Source organism: Mirounga leonina, unplaced genomic scaffold, assembly GCF_011800145.1.
Source record: "Mirounga leonina isolate KUSES-001 unplaced genomic scaffold, KU_Mleo_1.0 Mir_97, whole genome shotgun sequence".
Lineage (NCBI taxonomy): Eukaryota > Metazoa > Chordata > Mammalia > Carnivora > Phocidae > Mirounga > Mirounga leonina.
Window position 1 is genome coordinate 3877798 of NW_023270889.1, and position 15679 is coordinate 3893476.

General features: G+C 41.9%; 1 protein-coding gene across 1 annotated transcript in view; it reads right to left on the reverse strand.

The window, feature by feature from the left end:
- Positions 1–1788: 1788 nt before the first annotated feature.
- LOC118006529 (leukemia inhibitory factor receptor-like) overlaps positions 1789–15679 on the reverse strand; it is a 65514-nt gene continuing 51623 nt past the window's right edge. Inside the window, exons 15-20 of the mRNA XM_034999206.1 lie at positions 14003–14104; positions 13248–13415; positions 9428–9589; positions 8219–8312; positions 6503–6581; positions 1789–5909 (exon numbers count right to left, since the gene is read on the reverse strand). Coding sequence (XP_034855097.1) covers positions 5286–5909; positions 6503–6581; positions 8219–8312; positions 9428–9589; positions 13248–13415; positions 14003–14104 — 1229 coding nt within the window. The 3' untranslated portion in view covers positions 1789–5285. The remainder of the gene's footprint in view (positions 5910–6502; positions 6582–8218; positions 8313–9427; positions 9590–13247; positions 13416–14002; positions 14105–15679) is intronic.

Below are 15679 nucleotides of genomic sequence, written 5' to 3' on the forward strand. Positions count from 1 at the left end.
CTAGAAATCTTTCTGATGTCTTATAATGGAATGTTTAGGAGGAAAAGGAAGTTCAGAAATTGAAAGTTACCCATGCTTAAAATGGAGTAATTCTGAAGGGAAGTACATTTTAAATGTGTAAGGAAATTCAATACCTTTAAATAAGCCATTCAACCAGGTATACAAAGTATTTTTGGCTTAAGGGCAGCATAAGGTCTTTGTTGTTAGTTGTTTAGCTTTTTTAAAGATCTGACTGGCTAGTGCAAAGGAAATCTTAGAAAATATATGTAAATGTAATACCAATTAATTTCCTTATCAATGAAATATTCATTCCCCCCATCACATCTCTTAGTTTTTAGGGTGTTCAGTTACAGCAATAAAAAAGTAATGTAAGTTACTTCTGTTTTGTATTTGGTTAATATTCAATCAGTGAAAGCTTACTTATTTGAGAGATTCTGAATTTATTTTTTCTATGGTTCTTCAGCTAGGCACTTGTAACGAAAACTTTCAGAAGGTTTCCCTCTTAAAACACTACTTTTAACTTTCATAAAAATGTTGCACAGTTAGAATTTATCTTGCATAGGTAAATTCTGTCTGCAACTTGGACACTTATAATCCAAAATATTAACAGTCTTAATATAGGGAAAAACAAGCACTTCTCATGGTTAAAAATAACAGAAACTTGTCATAACTCAGTATCATAATTTTAAGAATTTGAGTATATTCTAGATCAAATCACATCCTGTGGAATTTTACCACACACACTACAGCCTGACATATCAATTAACTGAATGTTCTTCTTAATCCTCCATACAGGCACTAAAAATAGCTCATTCGCATTATAACTGGCATGAATATGATCATGTCATAGTTAAGACAAAGGCACAAACTGAAAAGAAAAATCTCACCACGTTATCAAAATAAGAGGTTTAAATATTAATAGCCCTGGTACATAATCCACAAAGACAAACAGACCAAATTTAAACCAAGTGATTCCCAATGATATTCTAAGGTCATGTCTAAAAGATGCATTTCCAGTAAGTTTGGAAAATCATTTTCTGTGAAAAATTTTCTTCTGGATATAAAAGGTAGGATGGGCATGGTACCATGGAATTTTGTTTCAGCAGGAAATACCAGTTTAAAATAAATGCTCTGAAGAAAGAGTTTATCAAGAGAATGCACGAGTCCTTATAATTAGTTAAGCTCACACATCAATGTCTTGTTGGTTTGCTAGAACAATGCTGGTTGATACAAACACGTCCCAAGTTTTGTACCCATTAAATAAAAAGACGCTATGGATTCTCACAATGAGGGAGGAATAAGATATCTATTGATGCTTTTGCCTGACTCTTTCCCAAGTTTTCACTCAAACTGGAGCTACTTCTTGAGTAGATTTGAATCTTTCAGCCAATAGTCTTGGATCTACACAAGCTAGATCCCGGTATAAACCACCCTTCGTGAAAACTGCACATTCTGGAATGGGATTCTGTTAATAATCACTGAATTTCCACCATGTACCTAGTCTTCTTTGGAATTAGCTAATGATCTCACATTTGACTTTTGGGATGCCTAATTTTAGACTTTCAAGATAAGAAAAAAGGGCATTTTATAAAAGGTATGCAAATTTTAAGTGGTTCAACACAGAAAACAGTAAAAATTACTTTAAATAGAAAAAAAAAGTCCCATCAGATTATGTGCCTGAGCTGTCAAAAAATTTGAGATAACATTTTCCACATTTTGATATGTTAGGGAGTACTTTAATTTCAAAATACTATAAAACTGATTTCAAATTCCTTTTGGAAGAAAATATTCCCTAATCTCCTTCACTAACCTACATCTAATTATTCAAACGCAGAAAGGACTGCCAAGTTCTTTATACATGAACCACATGAAGACAATTAAGAAATTACAGGACTAATGATTTCCAACAAGAATACAAGTTGCCTGAAGTTTTAACGATGTGACTTTTACCACAGTTTCTGAGTGCAATAGTACTAGGTGTTAAATGCAGTCCTTCAGATCCACGAGCCGTGAAAGTAATGCTGGTATGGAAAACGAGGCTGATCCTTTCGCCCTTAACCTTTTCCGTGAATGGCTGCTTGAGTCTAAGCTGTAGGAACACAGCACCTCTATCACCTAAGCACATAAACACACAACTATCCAGATACCCGGGGCCACAATCTCAAATCCAGGCTTCTATAGTTCAACACATCGATGACTTCAACTGTATATGGGTACTAATCCATGCAGTACATAATGTACAAGCTCTACCTACTGTCAAAATTCTAGCTAAGTCTTCTAAGAATACTTTTATACTAAATATTGTTTATCTAAGAGGGCCACTCACAAGAGAAATGCAGTCAAAATGACCACCAGAATGACCATCATTCCTCACAAGGGAGGCTTGATCTGAAATTGGTTTGTAAGTGAACTGGCTTATGCGAGATAGGAAAATGTGTCCTAATATGGACTATTATTAAACAGACATTGTGGGGCATAAATGAGTTCAGATACTTAGAGTTTTCTAACCAATGACTAGGCTTTAGTTGAGGAAAGAGGGATCTCCCAATTATTTTGCCAGTTGGGAAGGGCTGAAGGGAACACATCTAGCCTCCCCCTCCAACTAGCCTTTAGTGTCCCCTCCTCCAGGGAGAGGGGCTAAAATGACTGGAACAGTGCGTGACCAACTACAAGAATGCTTTTCACACTTGAGCATGGTCCTGACACTGACAAAGAGTGCCTATTTACCAGGTGCCACGAACACCCGGGTATGTGACAAAGGGAGGTGTCTTCTCTCCCTGTGTTGAGGCTGCCCCCACATGCCCAGGTGGGGCAGCAGGGGCTGGGGGGGGGGGCGGGAGGTAATGACTTTGGATTTGCACAGAGGGTCTGGCTGTCTTCAACGCAGTGGGGAAAGACAAGCAACCTGCTTTGGCCTCAGCCCTAAACCACATACTTGTAGGCATACAGCACGTTACAAAGAGCTTGCCCAGACTAACAGTGTTGCTCCGCTTCCATTCACCTAGTGATCGCTGTGTATGGAACTCCAGGGGAAGGTGAGAGGTGAGCAGCACTCTAACCCTTTCTCATGCAGTAAAAGCACTGAAGTCTTGGAGAGGGTGAAAGGACTCAAGAGCCCAGTGATATTCACCGTAAGCCAAACAAATGAGTCATTATATAGGTTAGAAAGGGCACCGCATCCAGATGGCCACAGCTGCAATGCATATATACTGATGACAGAGATCCAACAATTGCTTCTGGCCTTTTCCCCGTTCTCAGCTTAGTGTAGCTCAGACCAATAAACTTTTACCTTGGCCAACACTTATCCCAAAGAGATGAAGTACAGGATCCACTGGCTTCAATGGTGAACAAGGCAGGAGCTGGGGGCAAGAGGCGGGGATGGAAATGACAAGCTTCAGCAGGGAATGCAGGCAGCCCCAGTTCTGAGTGTCTGGGGTGCAAGCTGAGGAGAGGAGCCCAAGAGGATAAATAAAAGCAGCAAACTGTCAGGGATGGCTCTGGTTTGAGACATTTTTCATTGTTGAAAATCTCTAGGAGGTATTCCATGGTTTTAACATATACTAATTGTGTACATAACTAGTTCTGTTTCATTCCATGCGTCCATACATCATGAAGCTCTAGAATTTAGTTGAATTCTAGCAATTACCATCAGGATTCAGAGAGTACCCAAAGAGATTTGCCCCTTGTCACCTTGTGGCTTTTTTCCATGACATGGTTTTTATAAAGAAACATGAGGACCTAGAAAAAAAGGATAACCAATCCATTATCATCACAGAAGCTCATATGATTAAATAAAGAAAAGAAAAACAGGCACATCCTGATGTATTCAGATATTTCCAATTTTTCTGGTGCTTTGCCTTAACTCTCAAAAGACAAAATACAAAGACGACCTGCGGGTGGGGGAGATGTTAAGGTACACTTTTTAGTTCATTCTGCTTTTCCAAAACCCACATTCATCCTAGACATCACTTACAAAAAGCAAGGGCGGGCGGGGAGGCTGTGAAGACAGGAAGTCAGGGACAGCTCACACATCAACCACCACACCTTTAACACGGGCACGCCCACCGATTCAAACGGACCTTGCCACAGCTCACATGCAATAGCCCTTGAGGAATTGTTCCTGTAGGAAGCATGATCTTTTTAGTTTTAGATTTAAACATTTGAGGACTGGGTCAAATAGTCTAGACTGATGATCATTTCACAAGGAGAAATGGCCAAAATGCCTGATCAGGAGGAACCTTTGGTCACCGCTGCCCGGGTGATTGGGGCTCCACGACACGGCCTTCTCGGGAGGCGCTGAAGCCAGTCAGAACCGTACAAAGAGCTAATGCAGCGAGCGTCTGCGTAGGAGTCACCTCAAAGAGTCAAACCACTGCAATTCTAGGTTTATCGGTAATACTGGATTTGCTCCTGTATTTATAAAACTGACACTGTGTTACAAAAAAAAAAAAAAAAAAAAAAAAAACAGATGTAAAAAAAACCTCAGATCTCCAGTCTTAGAAATTTCGGTCTTAAATATTAGGGCAACCAACTGCAGGAAGGGAAGTTCACATGCATGCTACAGAGTAAGGGGATGGTCTGCAAAACCTCCCAAAGCAAGACAACATGATTCTAATTTGGGCTGGTCAGTGTCACGCTCATTTTCAAAGTTTGTACCCCTGAGAAAACTGTTTGATAACCATTATACAGTAGGCACGGAAATCAGCATACTTTATCAAACAAAACACTAAATAGCTGTCACTACGTTAGAAATTATATTAATTTTTTGTAAGTGCTGTGGATAGAGGAGACTAACGTTGAAAGTTCTGAAATCTGTGCTTGGTTTTCGTCTAGAATGGAGCAAGGGTCAGGCAAATAACCATCATCTGTTACTCTGACATTTTTCTCCTGTGCCTGTAAATCGGCTTGCGATTCCATAATGCATCCGTATGAGAAAACCACTAGCAGAACAGAACACGCGGCTGGGGGACTTGTTTTGCATGTGTGGACCAGACAGGATTAGCCACAAAGGGCTTCCTGAAGGTAGAGCACGTGAGAATTCTTTGGCTCCAGTCACGGATCGCTCCAAGACTTGAGTGGCATGGACTGAATTTCTGAGTTACTCGACTTTGGCTGTGAGACTACATTAGGTGCACAGGAACACCTGGGAGTGTGCCTTGCGCGCAGTGAGGTCCCCCTCGCTAACAATACTTCACAGGATCCCTCCAAGATGCCCAGTGCTGGCCCGGGAACGCCAGAACGGAGAGCTTGCTGAGATGGCAGACTGAAGTGACACGGTGACTCTGTTAGTCGTTGGGTTTGTTCTGAAAAAAGTTTGTAAAGGACCACCCTCCCCCATTCGATTTCGGAGAGTCCTCATCTTTAGGAGGAATCAAAAATTGTCGGGAGTTAATGGAGCAGGGACTTCCAAAAGAGACAGTTTCACTGTTGCTGTCTGTGGACCTGGGAGAGTCTGGAGATACTAAGCTCCAAGTATTTACATTGGCCTGGGGTCTGTAACCTGCAGTTTTGTCTAAGTCGTCCTCCGCTGCGAGGTCTCCCACAGCAGCAGGGACGGGGAGGTGCATTTGTGGCTTATAGCCGGCCCCCCCGACAGGGTCGTTGTCTTGGTCTTCCTCTGGCTTCGCTTGGGGCTGGTACATAGACTGGATATCAATGTAAACAACCTGAGAGGTCCCTCCGGCTTCATCGGCGCCCGGGGTCGGCGTTTCTTCCTCAATGACAGGGGGGCAATAGGACACGACCACGTGGTTCTCGGGTTCTGCATCAGAGCTTTCTTCTGGCCGCTCAGCTACCGGAGACATTATTTCTGTGTCTTCTATTTTCGGAACTGTTGATCGAGTTTCCAGAACCTCAACATTATTTGGGGTACAAGGATTCATTTCCAATGTTTTGAGAGGACTGTTTCCCTAGAAATAAATTATAAATCACTGATTAAGAAAAGCGCGAAAAGCTGCTGCAAATGCCCTTCCTACAAAAAGGGGCTTTATCTCAAATATTCTTCTCACAGCTACTTACCAAAATGAGTCTCTACTATTCTGTAGTGCATACTAGAACAGTTACTTTTTTTTTTTAATTTTTTAATTTAATTTTATTTATTTGACAGAGAGAGAGAGAGAGAGAGAGAGGGAACACAAGCAGGGGGAGTGGGAGAGGGAGAAGCAGGCTTGCCGCTGAGCAGGGAGCCCGACGACGCGGGGCTCCATCGCAGGACCCTAAGAGCCGAGAGCCAAGGCAGATGCTCAACGACTGAGCCACCCAGGCGCCCCCAAAGTTACTTTTTTACATATCAATATGTTCCCTGCTATTAATAGCAGTGGAAAAAATGAGCATGGTAAAAACACATTAACATTCATCAGAGCAGTTCAGCAGATGTTAAAGATGCTCTTTGCTCAATACATTGTCCTCCAGATGATATTTGCATGTTAAAAACTTCTCCCAAAAGACTAAAAAAAGGAAGCCAGTACTAAAAGATAAACGTTTTAAGAAAAGAAAGGATTACCTCACAGACACTCTTTTGAAACTGTAGAGCTTTACAATTTTCTGGATTTGGAATATCAGGGTAGAAGGTTTCTTTAATCCTTTAAATAGAGATGATTAAGTACATTTAATAATCACGATTATCAATCAGACAACAAATAAGTTAGTAAATCATTGGGCTTATTTTGAAATTTCATGTGACGCTTCAGTGAACATCTGAGACAACAATGCAAGACCATTTTTAGTGTGATCAGTCATTAAGCTCTCTGTACAACGCACCGAGAGGCTCCTATTTGAAAACGACAAGCACCACTTCTATTTCTAGAACCACAATATCTTATGGATCTTATGAAAATGGAAGCAAAGGATTCAAATGGTGATTGTGCTCTCAGGTCAAAAGTACAACAGGGTCACCGCTCATCTAATCGAATGTCCAGAGTGCGGGTGGGATCATGCACGGTCCAGTACTTCAGGGGCGTATGTGTGTTATGCAGGTCTCTGCTGCTCCTAACAGGGTCTGGACTCTGAGGGGAAAAGGCTACTAATCATGAGCAAAAACAAAATGCAAACAAAAAGGAGATTTGCTCAGTGCCATAGCATAGTATAGCTGTTAAAAAGAAGTTTAATTATTCGAAATTCCTGCAAAAAAACAAAACAACTTTGTTAATCTAAGTCTGAAATGCTCTAGCTTCTAAACTCTCTCATTTTATCTTTTGTATTAAGATAATTTTTAAAATGTGATTTTTGGTAATGAGACTATGGTCACCAAAACAGGGTATTCTATGGTTCTAAACTATTACTATGTTAACTTATAAGCCAGGATTACTAGAATACATTCTCTTCTTTATCATAAAGGATGGCACTTTTAATGCCAGTGAGGGCCGTCTATACATGAACACAGCCATCTGCCCCGAGCCCAGCCCAGGATGGCTCCTGCCAGCTTACCCTGAGGTGTTCTCTCCCACTGGGTCCTGGCTCACCTCCTCCCCTCACCTCACCTCACCACCTGCCTCTTTAGCTTCACTCAGACACACAGTCCTTCTCACTGTCTCCTGATGACCAAGCTCTTTCCAATTTCTGGGCCCTCACAGGAGTGATTCTCTCTCCCTGGAATACTCTTTCTCCTCTCCTTACCCTGTGGTAAATGGAACTCCCATAGGGAAGATGTGGTAGGCCACCTTCGGTGACAGGGTTCCCCCTCTTATTCCCCTCATGGTGCCCAGTGACCTTCCTGGTACACACATACTTTATAAGCATGTGTTTACTGGATGATTATGGGTTTAATGCCCACCTTTCCCCACTATGCTCAATGTCTATAAGGATCACACTTATTTAGTTCACCCACTGTATTATTCTTCACATGGGAGGAGTCATTCATATTTGCTAAATAAATGAGTAAATGACAATATTTTCTAAGTAAGTCACCAGGACAAGTGTGATCCTAATCAGTAATCTTGCACATAGCTATTGCCATATTTGTGCCTATAAGTATTTTTAATACATCTGCTATCACTTTAAATCATGAGTAAGTAAATACAGTAGGAGAAAGTTTACCTTTTACTTTATTACTTTAAAAACCTTTCAATAATTCTTGCTTAATATTAAATCCAATATTAATTCAGACTGAGCCAACATTTTTTACCGACTGGTTTCAACCACGCACTTCTTTCTTAACTCATGAACTGAATAATCATGCTCTTCAGAACACAACAGCAAGAGGAAATGCAGGTACCATTACCATTCTCGTTTCCGGTAGCAAAGGATACTCGTCACCACTCCCACAATGACAGCCACTGCCACTGGTATGAGAATGGCAATAATTAATCCCACAGCTGAAAAGAGAATATTGGATATATTCAAATCAGCATTTTAAGCAGGACATACAGAATACATTCGTATTAGAAGATACTTAAATTGATAGATTTAAAGAAAAAAAAAATCCTACCTGCTCCGAGGACACTGAAAAACTATTAAAATATGACCTTCACGCATTTTAATAATTTTTACACTAGTACTTAAATTCTTGAGAACGGGGCTGAGCGCTATTGACATGTGAGGCCGGATCCTTCTTCCCTGTGGGTGGGGCTACTGTGCGCACCGTAGGGAGTTCAGCTGCAACCCTGGGCTTCTACCCACTAGATCCCTGTAGAACCTCACAGTTCTGAGATCCAAAACTGTCACCAGACACTGCCAAGTGTCCCCTACGAGGCATAATGGCCTCCTGCTGAGAACCATATCCTCATGGTGCTTTATTTGAGAGTGTGTGTGAAGTCCAACTTGGGGCTAGAGAATATGGCGTGATCCAACTCAAGCTCTTCACTGCAGACAGTCAAGCCCATCTTCCCTACTCTCCGTCTCCAAGTTGTGAATGCTGGGGTTTATAGTTTTTTAAAGGATATTTCTTCCACTCCTCCCTGGATATGTTAAAAATCACATTTAGAATAGGGCGAAAAACTGTTAAAGTGGGGGGCACCTGGGTGGCTCAGTCGGTTGAGGGGCCGACTCTTGATTTCGGCTCAGGTCATGATCTTGGGGTTGTGAGATCGAGCCCTGCATCGGGCTCCCAGCTCAGTGGGGAGTCTGCTTGAGATTCTTTCTCTCCTCTGCCCCTCCCCCTGCTTGCACACACACATGCTCAAATAAATAAAATCTTATAAAAAAAAATGGTAAAGTGGGTCAGCTTTATATAGATTCAACATGATTTAGAACTCCGGACTGAAGATATATCCTTCATGCATTAATTTCTTAAGTACTCTTAGGAAACAGCTACAAATAACTGACAAGAATAAACATGAACTCATCCCGTGGCCTTTTAACACTGCTGGCTACCCGCTATAAACATGCAACACATGAAATTTTAAAAAAGGGGCTTCCTACATACACAAAACTTGCTCAAACCTTATGCATTTAAGTACGGAAAGCACCCCAACAGCAATAATTAACTTACAATTTTCCTTCGTCACCACAAACATGCTCTTCTCTGGGCCCATGCCACCATCCGTGTAGGCTCGCAAGACCAGATGGTAACTTGTTTTACCCTGAAGATCAGCAATTCTCAGTGTCTTCTGGGATAGGTCAGTAATATTCTTAACCTTTATGTCGGACCGACCTATTTTTAAAGGGAAGATTATTATTACTGATCTCTACACCATTTTTTAAACCCCTATTTATACCTGTTCTGCCCACATCCCTTTCAAATGAGTGGCTGCTGGCTACCCTCGCGGCCAGGGCCTGTGGAGTCAGCTAGACCCACGTCCAAGTTCTACCTCTGCCAGTTAGTAGCCATGTGGTCTGGACCTAGTATGGAAATTCCTCGGAACTTGAGTTTCTCTAACCCATGACACAGACCATCACAACTTCCCTCCCTGGGGCTGTGTGAAGTTTTCATAGATTCTCTAGAATAATCCTGGCATATGGCAGATAATCAAAGTCCCTTCTCTTCCTCAGGGCATGAAAGTGCACGACCACCCGCTGGGGTGGGGGTTGCTGGGCCTGGGGCCCATCCTGCCTGAGTGCAGTGAGAGACCCAAGGGAGAAGAGCACATCGAGTCTCAAATGAGCTGCTAGCCGGGAAGCCTTTGAATCATTTCAAAAGAAGTATGAAGAATTGTTTAAACTACTGTTTTAAAGTTTTAATCAAAATAATGGAAGACAGTAGTCTGAAAAACTGAACAGCACTAAATGCTAAATGGCTAACACCACAAAGTAGCAGCTCCCTGCTCGCACCTTCCCCGCCAAACCCCATCGCCTGTTTCTTTGCGTATTTAACTTCCATGTTTTGAGATAAACTCACACTGGCAGTGCCTTGATTTAAAACTTTTAGACATTATGTATGCATGTCCTACAAAGAAGGTGCAGCTTTAAGTGTTCTCAACACCCCGTCTCCCTCCCATCCCACATCATTCACAGACACACCACAAGGTTTGGGAAATGCAGAGTTTACGTTACTGTGATCATAAAAGTGTGGATTCCTGCTAGACAAATTGCTTGGTCTGCTCATGTTTCCCTTACTTTTCTGTTGTTTTAATTATGTTTTTTCCTCATTTGCTTAATGTACCAATCCCTAATTCCTCCCACATCCTCCTGTGAATATTCAATGCGATTTTCCACATGGCCCAACGCAACAAAATCCCAGTGCCATGACTGGCCACCCAACCCCAGCCCACGTCCTCCCAGGGCCCCCTCCCCAGGGTATCCGCTCCAGACCCAGGCCTTCCCAGCTCCCGCCCTCCCGGACCTCCCTGTCCTGCTTGCTTCCTCAGGCTGACCCACTGTTCTAGAACCAGCGCCTGAGAAGGGGACACGGGGAAGGAAGTATCTGCAGCTCGACGGGTCTGAAAATGCCTTCATTCTGCTCTCTCACTGGCTTCCACTGACAGAACAGACTGCTAGGCTGGAAAGAATTTTCACTCAGTATCTTGAAGACATGGCTGTGCTGTCTTCCGGCATCTGCTGTGCTGCTGAGAAGTGCAAGGCCCCTTCCATCCCTGAGGCCTTGCACCTGAGCGACTTTTCTGTTTCTAGGACTTATTCTTTATGTATGAGGTGCTCGGGAAATTCATGACAACCTACCTTGGTGTAGACTTTTTTTTCTATTTACCTTACTGTGTACTTAATGGGTGTTTTGACTCTGTGTATCCTAGTCTTTAAGTTCTGGGAAATATTCTTACACTCTTTCTTTGGTTAATTTCCTTCTATTCCCCCTCCCCCACCCCATGACAGCACAGGTCTCCATGTACTCCAACTTCCTCATCTTTCTACTCCAAGTTTTCTCCTCAGCATTTGTCTAATTTGGGGAAGAATTTCTCTATCTCCCATTTAATTTCTCTATCTTCTATTTAATTCTTTAAAATTTTCTTTGATTGTATTCTTAATTTTGATGAGTTCTTACCTATCTTCTGACTGTTCTTTTTTATAACATCAGGTCCTTTCAATAAATACAGGGAATCCCAACTATGTGAGGATAGTTTTGTTTTTTGTTTTAAATTTGTTTCCCTATGCTGAATCTGTTTTCTCTAATTCCTTCTGGTTTCTGTCCCCATGTTAGAATCTTTCTCAACCATGTGGTTATCCCTGGCTGCTAGTCACAGTTAAGAGTGGGCCACTGAAAGGTCACTGTGAATGGGTGGAGCTTATTGGTTGGTGGGCTTCACTTACCACTGGTGGGGAATGACCAGTCAATTTCTGGCCTTTCACTGGGACAGCTCCCCAGTATCAGCACCTTTCATGTCTTTCCTCAGGGACCATTTTTTTTTTTCCAAAGAAAGACCCCCTAATCTCATCCGGGGAAATAGGCCTAGCTGAAGATGTCCTATTAGCTTCCTTTAGAGGAAGGAGGGGCAGGGAAGGTCACACTGCTCACTAGGTTGTCCCCCTCTTTGGAGGCTCTCTGGTTCAGTTTGTCTTCAGGCAGGGGAGCAAGCACTCATGTTAGCTGCATGAAGTCCGTGTACGACTTGGGGGTTCTCACTGCTCCTTACAGACTTTCAGTCGGCCCTCACTGTTCAGCCCATATCCATCCTAACCACCAGCCTCCAATCCTGGCCCACAGGATGAGTCAAATTATTTCTCGCCAAAGCCTGAATGTCCACCTAGATTTCACCATCCTCCAGGTCATCTGTCCCACTCCATCACACCCAAAATGTCCAAATGTGGTGTACTCTTGCCTGTCTGGTTCTCTTTGTTTTTGTGGCTTTATGCTTTTTTTTCCTCTTTAACTTTAGTGACCAATCCATCATGTCTAAATGGAAGTCTAGGTGTTAGAATTTTAACTGGTACAAGTGTAAAATTTCTGGACATCTGGAGAAAAATTTCACTAGACTCTGGATATTTGTAAAACTTTGTATGTAGGGTTTTTCTCATTCACAGGCAACTGTGAAGGTTCAGGAAATGCAGACCTGAGCAGTGTGGGGGAGGGGCACATCTAATGCTGCTGAGCAGGGAAGTGCCTTAGCTAAAGCCCAGTCAGCATCTGCATGCAGCACTGTGGTCTCCGCTTGTCAGACAGGCATTAAATAATTAAAATGGCTTTTTTCTGAGGTGAGGTCATTAAGGGAAAGGAGAGCTTTCAAAATGAAAAGATGATATGCTTGTGTTATGTGGCTATGTATAGGAAACATCCGACTCCCAACAGAAATATAATTTAAGGAGAGGCCAGAAGTCTGCATAAACACCTCTGTATATGTAAATCTGAAAATTCTCTATGGTCTTTTGGACATACGCTTACCAACTGTCAACGATTGACTGTACTTTTAAAGATCTAATAGATGCACACATCCCCGATTAAGTCAGTTAAGCTTGCCAGCTCATCAAGTCCACAGCTAACTGTGCGGACGGCTCTTTGTCAGATAATAGCAAGGCTCCGGAGCCCTTCTTTGGGTTCCTGAGCTTTTCTCCTCCATTATTAGAATTTTTTTAGAAAGACTTTTTTTTTTTTAAATAACCTATGTGAGATGCTATTTTATGCATCAAACAAGATTGCTAAGAGACGGTCTCTGTCCTACGGGGTTTATAATCAGTCTGCAAAATAATTTAAATGACAGTACATGTCATTTATCACATACTAAAATCCTAAAATTCTCATATTCATACATTTTCATTTACCTATTTTTCAGTTTTAGAAACCGGTATTACATTACTCAGCAGCACTTCTTTTTCTTTCCTTGTTTTTTTTGTTTTTGTTTTCTGTCTTTTTGTGTGTGTGTGTGTGTGGGGGGGTTAATGAGAACTTCTAGAAAATACTGTTCTCGCTGTAATAAGTGACTTACCTGATTCCAAACCCCTTATTTTAGATGTGTCTCTCTCTCCTTTTTCAAAATAAAATAAATATCCTCTTAAAAAGCCTCTGAGCTCTTCCACAGGAATATCTTCCCATTTTACTAATATGGAATCTGCGGATGTGTCCTCAACAGTAAAATTCGGCGCAACAATCGGAGCTGTAAAGGGAAAAGCATCCACAGCTAAAGGAGAGCTTATGGGTACAGAGTAAGACACCAACATTTAATGAGAGTTGTATCCTCAAAAATAACTGAATCTGGGATGAGAGCTTTATTCTCTAGTAAGTCACACTTTCAGAGATGCTCTCATAAGCCCTGCTCCTGTGAAGCTCGCATGCTAATGACCAGAGGCACACAGGGGGGTCTCACAACATACACACCCGGGGAAGCACCCTCGGCAAAATCTGTAAATGGCTACTCACACAGAATTGTGTTTCCCCTCTGTACACGGTCTTGAAGTTAATGGTTTTATTAAACGTGTTGAAGTGCAAATTAAATCTCTTTGACATCAAAATTAGGATTTTATTTCCTCAATGACAACAGTAAAATTGTGAAATATAAACATTAAAGAAATTAAGTTTACATAATCACGAGTAATTTTAAGTTTACCATGCAAATTACTTTTCCTTCCTTGAACTAAACATATCAATTCAATCTATTTTTAGAATTCAATCTTGCAACTGCTGTTGATTTCTAATTTCTCATGTTACCTTGGACTCTTAAGAAAACTTACCCACTTAACTTACCCAGTTCTTCTATATATCCAATTATAGAACGTAATAACTGATATCCTTGATTTCTGCACCCATACAGAAAAAAATTGTATCTTACACCTGGTCGAAACTGATCTACAGGAGGAACACAATTAACTTTCGTTAAGTACATATTACTATGAACATCTATTTTAGAAATACCAGACTTATAGTCACTTATTCTGAAATCTCCAAAGCTAATTTTAAAGATGTTTTCTTATCATAAAAAAATACAGCCATATTTTCAAAATTGATCAATATTCAGAGTGAAAAATTACTGAAGAAAAATTAAACAAATTCACTTCTGTTGTAATGAACAGTATTATAACATGATGTGGCCTTGAAGGGAGAAAACAGCGGTCAAGGCTTTCATTTTGTTTCTTTAGATCAAGCAATGATGACTTCTTTCCAGATTTGGCCAGGGTCAGTTTACTAGCCAATCCCAGGTCCATGTCAAGCCTCTGGAAAGCCCTTCCTGCCCTAGCCAAAAAGCAGATACCAACCTTTCCACTCTACCTTGCTGCTTCAAGGTATGCTGGCCCATAAAGTCTGATTCTCTATATAGCATTGCTATTTAGTGCCCTTGAGTTAATTTCACAAGACACGCAAGAGAAGCATCTTAACTTCAGTTCAAAAAGCCCCTTTTGAAATACCTCGACACAATGCAACGTTTGAAATGTTGGGAACACAAAGGTGGACACAGTGTGGCCCATGGCCTGGAAAGGCTTGCAGAGTGCTGGGGAGACAGATGAATGGGGGTAACCAAGACACAATGTTCTAGACTACAGGGACCTATCACAGGCTGGGGCACCTTTACCATGGGACCAAATGAGCCTAAGAATATCACGAAAAGCCACCAAGAAGTGACATCTGAACAGGGCCTTAAAAGGCAATGAGGAGCTCATCAGTGGTGGTCCAGGAAGAACATACTGCCAGGGGGGAAAATGGCAGCATGTGGGATTGCATTTAATTAGTGGAAAGCAACTCTTCTGGTGTGGTCAGAGCACCTATTCTTCAATTACGTTCCCACGGAACACCAGTGGTTCTACAAGCTCGAAAGTGAGATGGCCAACCTCTAAAATCAGTTTGTAACTTTTTTCTTTGGGGACAGGCATGCCTGAGGTTATTTTAATCTGCATGTAGGTTAGTAAATCTGTACCTACTGTCACAATGAAATATATCAATATTCTATAGGGTTCTGCTGCCTTAAAAAGAAAAAGAGCCCGAGTGGGGGTTATGGCATTACTCCTGTGTTTTGAGGTCATAAATAGACAGGACAGTTGAATGAATAGATGACTAGGTTGAGAAAGGGACAAGAAGTGTCTCCTGTAGCCACGCGCTGTCCCAGCAGCAGTCAATAAGAGAGACAATTCCTGGTCTCCTGAGGCTCTGAACTGCTTTGAATTTGAATCCTGGTGCTGTCACACGCTGGTTCTGTGAACTTGGGCAAGGCACCTGACTTCTCCAAGCCTTTCTCAACCACTGTGGGGCCTCTGCTCATCTGCCGTGACACGGGAGGTTCTCCCTCTCATCCTACAGGTCTCAGATTAAATCTCTGTCCCCAGGCACTCTGTCTAAGGAGAACCCTCTCCACACCACCGAGCCTGCCCCAGTCCACCCTGGTTATTCTCAAAGCCCAGGTGAGAGAGGTGGAAAACGGACGAGAATTCA